The following is a 5,554-nucleotide window of genomic DNA, read 5'->3' as shown; positions in this document are numbered from 1 at the left end:
GACGATCCTTTCGGCATTCAATAAGGGGGTGACTATTATTGGAAATATTTGGCGAATTTCTTTAAAACTTTCCTTCTCAACCGATGTCATCATTTTCTGTTGTTTTTGTTTCTCTGGAACAGTAGTCTTCAAACATAACTTACTTTTCACCATCCTCTTCCATTTTGTTTCGAATTTTCTATTGGATCATCGAACATAAAATAATCCTGTTCCCATCTTCACCTTTCTAATACTCAAAACATGTTCTTTTATCAATCCCTGTATCATTAATGCCAAAAGCATTAACGACCAGCTGTCGAAAATAATAAATAATTTGCACAGGTATGCAAAGTAGAGAAACATTTGCGATAAAATCAATACGAGTACCAAACAGTTATTTGATCATTCTTACAGAACTCCTTAGTTTCTTATAAGAGTCACGGCATTTATTGCGCATATCGAACGAGTCCAGTATTTATTCCCATTCGGTATTTAAAATGAATTGCGTTTATCCACCTTAAGTTTTCTGTCATAATAATAATTTAAAAATGAATAAAATTAAAGAGGTAAGTAAGCAGAAATATGACCAAGTGACCAGCTAAGTATCTCGATTTGAAATCAGTTTATCCCTGTTTGTGAAGCTATTTGAAATCAAAGTAAACCTACCATACTCTCCTAAATTGTTGAAATTGAATAATGGTATTTGACGGGAAATTATCTCCATCCTACCTGGGGAGATTTCCCTTTCCCTTTAGCCACTATGTAATTAAAAAAAAAAATCTTGCTTTTAAAAGCTTTTAATTTGCTTACTACGCAAGATAGAAATACAATTTTATACTTATAACATTAAAATAACATTTTATTAGCATAATTAAATCTGAAACGTTATAATGAATAAAAATGGAACTTTGTAAAATGATATTTCAATAAAAAACTTGATTATGAATCTGAGTTATCGAGCTTCTTCCAACTGCTATCTACCATGTTCTATACTTCTACGAACATATAAAAATAAATTAGCTAATATTTTATAAGCATAATTAAATCTGCAACTTTATATTAATAAAGAGTATGATTGTGAATATGAACGATCGAGTTTTTTCCATTTGATGTCTGCCATATCTATACTTCTACGAACATTATAAAAATACATTACCTAACATTTTATAAGCATAATTTAATCTGAAACTTTTTAATGAATAAGAATGGAACTTTTTAAAATTATATTTCAATGAAGAACTTGATTATGAATTTGAACTATCGAGTTTCTTCCAATTGGTGTCTACCATGTCTATACTTCTACGAACATTATAAAAATATAGTAACTAATATTTTATGATCCTAATTAAATCTGAAACTTTGTAATGAATAAAAATGTAACTTTCTAAAATGATATTTGAATAAAGAACTAGACTATGAATCTAAACTATCGAATGTCTTCCAGTTGCTGTCAACCATGTCTATACTTCTACGAACACTTTACAAATAATTTCCAATTACAAAACTCCTAATATTTGCTAGAGTTTCTTTATTTCCAAATGACATTCTATCTGCAATATACAAAATTCCTTCGTTAAAATCCGAAAATAAGAAAACGGACGACTTCGTGACGTATAATCTTTTACGTGGAAAGTATTTTCTCATTTTCTCTAGATGTGCCCGCTTTTCATAAAGTTGCCGCCTTGGTGCCTATGCAAATAACCTGGCTTTCTGCCGTATCCATTTCCCAAGAAACTTGATAAGGGGCTGTTTACAAAGAGATAGCTAGCTCACAGGTGTTCGTCAAACGAGCCGCTCACCCAGTTCATAGTACTCAAATGTCTCTGTACACATAGAAGCTGGAACTCTTGTCGTTTTTCACGAACGCGAAATTATGGAAACAAATATTGGCCAATTTGAATAGATATTCGCTCCTAGATAAGGATATTATATTGGAAAAGACAAATTCATTCATGTCAACGGACTGTCTATTCCGATATAATATCCTTATCTAGGAGCGAATATTTCAATTTCTTCTTAGAAATCAAGGTACTGCATTGAAATAGATCTTTTTATTTACCAAAGGATCTGCAAAACTTTTATTTTTATTTTTAAAGCATAATACAAGAAAATAAAAAATATTGTTTGATCTTATTACAAAATACTTTTAATGTTACCTGGGAGAAAATTTTATATAACTGGGAATAAAGAATGAGAGAAATATCTTGAAAAAATAGCCAAAGGTTTAGTTTTTAGTATTTTTTTTATATTTTGAATGTATGAGATGTCTAATGGGAATTTTGAAATCATAGTCATGTGACGAAATCACCAAAATCAAAACACGATTCTCCAGTCATCTATTAAGGGCCGCGGTGGCCTGGTGGTAGGGTCTCGACTTCGGAACGGGAGGGTTTTAGACTCAAGACCCGATTCCACCGAACAACCGTCGTGTAAGCGAGTCTGATGCACGTTAACCCACGAGCGCGCGCGTCGGGCCTCAGAGGCCCGAGCGCTTGAAAACAATTCTGCAGAAAATCGGTTTTTCAGCGTAGAAACTCAAGTTCCCCAGTAGCTGCGTCCAAGGTCATTTGCCACCTGACCATAGTCATTCTAGGAATTTCACCCCTCTCGTTTCTTGGAAAATGGAACACCTGCTGTCAGAAACAGCTGCGCGGGCCTCGAAAGCCCGATGCGAGCGTTCGCATAGCTATTTTTGTAAGCAGTGGAGACGGTCGCAATAATGTCTCGATACTTGAGTTATAAAGAGGAATGCGAAAGATTACAAAAATTATTAGCGGAAGTTTCAACAGATGAAGAATCTCTTAATGAGGAAGATGAAGAAATTGTTGATGAAGAATTAATTAGTGATCATAAATCGAATTCAGAAGAGGAGCTAGATTCAGACAGTGAAGTGTACGTTTGTGAATCCACCGATGATTACGTTGGGAAAGACGGTAAAACGATATGGCATAAAAAGGAGCCAAGGAAAAATGTGAGAACTCCTGCTCACAATATCATTTCAAAACTGCCTGGAAATATTGGCGAAACAAAAAATGTATCCTCGCCAATAAATTCTTGGACATTTCTGATTGATGAAAGTATATCAATTATTGTCGAGTGCACGAATATTTTTATTCGATCAATTGCATGTAAATTTGGAAGAGAAAGAGACGCTCATCCTACAAAAATTTCTGAAATAAAGGCATTTATAGGACTTCTCTATTTTGGTGGACTGCACAAATCTTCCCATGTAAATGTAAAGGACCTCTGGGCTACTGATGGAACAGGAATTGACATATTCCACCGTACTATGTCATATAAACGTTTTTTATTTCTGATGAGGTGTGTCAGATTTGTTGATATAAGAGATCGTTCTTCTAGAAGAGAAGTGGATAAACTTGCTCCCATCAGAAATATTTTTGAAATGTTCGTCGCAAATTGTCAAAAAGTTCAAACTCTTGGAGAATATGTGACAATCGACGAAAAATTAGAACCGTTCAGAGGAAGGTGTTCATTTCGACAGTATATGCCAAATAAACCAGCCAAGTGTGGAATAAAAATTTTTGCCTTGGTAGATGCGAGAACATTTTATACATGGAACCTAGAGATTTATGCAGGAACTCAACCAGCAGGACCATATAACGTTGAAAATGGCCCAGACAAAATTGTAAAGAGATTACTAGAACCTATTTTCAATTCAGGACGCAACCTAACTGTTGACAATTGGTACACTAGCTATGATTTAGCAAAAGACCTCTTGAAGAAAAAAATTACACTTGTGGGAACAGTCCGAAAAAATAAAAGGGAGCTTCCAAAGGAATTCATTTCTGGAAAAAAACGAGAACAATATTCAACATTATTTGGATTCCAAAAAAATTTGACACTGGTTTCTTACGTACCGAAAAAAAACAAATGTGTTGTTCTTTTATCCTCAATGCATAATGGTGGTACAATTGACGCTTCTACAGGAGAAGCAAAGAAACCAGAGATTATAACATTTTATAACCTTACAAAGGGCGCAGTTGATGTAGTGGATGAAATGTCAGCTACATATTCTACTGCGAGGATAAGTAAAAGATGGCCTATGGTCATATTTTTCAGTATGCTGAATATTGCTACTGTAAATTCTCGTATCATATTACTGTCATCAAATACGCCACCCGTTCAGTATAAGAAAAGAAGTTTATTTATAAAAGATCTTTCTTTAGAATTATTGAAGGACCACCTTCAAGAAAGAAGTATGCAGGCTACTCTTCCCCGTCAATTGCGTGACCAATTGAATTGTAACCGCAGTGAAAATTGTGATACTCCCCCGCAAAAAAAGCAAAAATTTTCTAGAAAAAGATGCCATGTATGTCCCAGTACAAAGGACAGAAAATCCCAAATGTGTTGTTCCGCGTGTAAAAAAAATGTATGCGGGGAACATAGCAGCGTTGTTTGCTGCAAATGTCTCTAAAATGTAAGTTTTATTTTAATTTACTAATGTAGAAATAATTTTTATTAATAAATACTAGTAATAATTTATGTCTCATGTATGTTTTATAATTTTCAGTTTTAAAGAGAAAAGAACCTTTAAACAATTTTAAATATTTTGTACTTAAACTAGTTGTAATTGTGTAAATTGAAAGTGGCATTTATCTGAAAAACATTATTTTATATTTTCAGTAGTATGCTTTTGTGAAACTTAGATTTTCGGTAACGTAAATGTAATTTTATTTGCGTTTTTCTCACGAAAAACGTTTCCGGGCCTGCGAAGCCCGATGCGCGTCTTCGAGTCACAACAGAAGCGCGCGTCTTCGCGGGTTAAATGTCCTGTCCAAACGTCCTCCAGCTAGCGTGGCGTGGTGCGGAGAGAGGGGTGCCAGCTCAGGTGTCGTCCTAGTCATCTGACCGAGGTTCAAAATGACGAGGTCCGTCCCAAAATAGCCATAGTGCAGCTTTAAAACGGGACGTTAATATAACTAAGATAAACTAACTAAACTAAACCAATCATCTACATGCCCCCATATAGAGAATGTTTTAGATTCATCATGTAATTAAAGTGATGAAATATTGGATTTCAATTAAAAACTAAATAAATGAAAGATAGTATTTATTTGTTAAATTCATATGATACCTATCTATTGATTTATAAAAGAGAGATTTAAAAAAATTGAAGCTTTCGAAGCTTACAAATTCTATTTAAACTCGGATAATATTTATTGGTAATAACGGAATTTTTCTATATTCCCAGAAGAAAAATGAAATTAACATCTCATGAGAAATCGTTTTAAAAGTTAATACTAATAGTAAATAAATTATTTGTATTTTCAAACATTCGTTAAATATCAAAGTGAACTTGTTCTACATTTTTGTATTTAAATATTGAGTTTTTTTTAATTTTAAATCTCTTAAGTTTAACTCGTTTTAACTCCAGTTTTCATCCAACTTAAACATTCCCGATGATTCCAAAAAACATTTTTTTTAAAAAAATCAAAAAGAATGTATCAACTTAAGAAATAACAGAAAACAAGCAGAATAATCGAAAAGTGAGGAAGAAAAATTTATCGGAAAATCTTTCCCTCCAAAGAAAGCAAAACAAGCACTTAAAAAGAGC

General features: G+C 33.4%; 1 protein-coding gene across 1 annotated transcript; it reads left to right on the top strand.

Moving 5' to 3' along the window:
* The first annotated feature begins 2,698 nt into the window (after positions 1–2,698).
* LOC129959393 (piggyBac transposable element-derived protein 4-like) lies at positions 2,699–4,414 on the top strand. The gene has a single exon (XM_056072211.1). It carries the CDS (start codon positions 2,699–2,701, stop codon positions 4,412–4,414), a length of 1,716 nt encoding a protein of 571 aa, XP_055928186.1.
* The last annotated feature ends 1,140 nt before the right edge of the window (positions 4,415–5,554 follow it).

The sequence above is a fragment of the Argiope bruennichi genome, chromosome X1 (assembly GCF_947563725.1).
Source record: "Argiope bruennichi chromosome X1, qqArgBrue1.1, whole genome shotgun sequence".
NCBI lineage: Eukaryota > Metazoa > Arthropoda > Arachnida > Araneae > Araneidae > Argiope > Argiope bruennichi.
The sequence above is the reverse complement of the archived record's forward strand: the minus strand, read 5'-3'. Positions and strand labels throughout refer to the sequence as shown.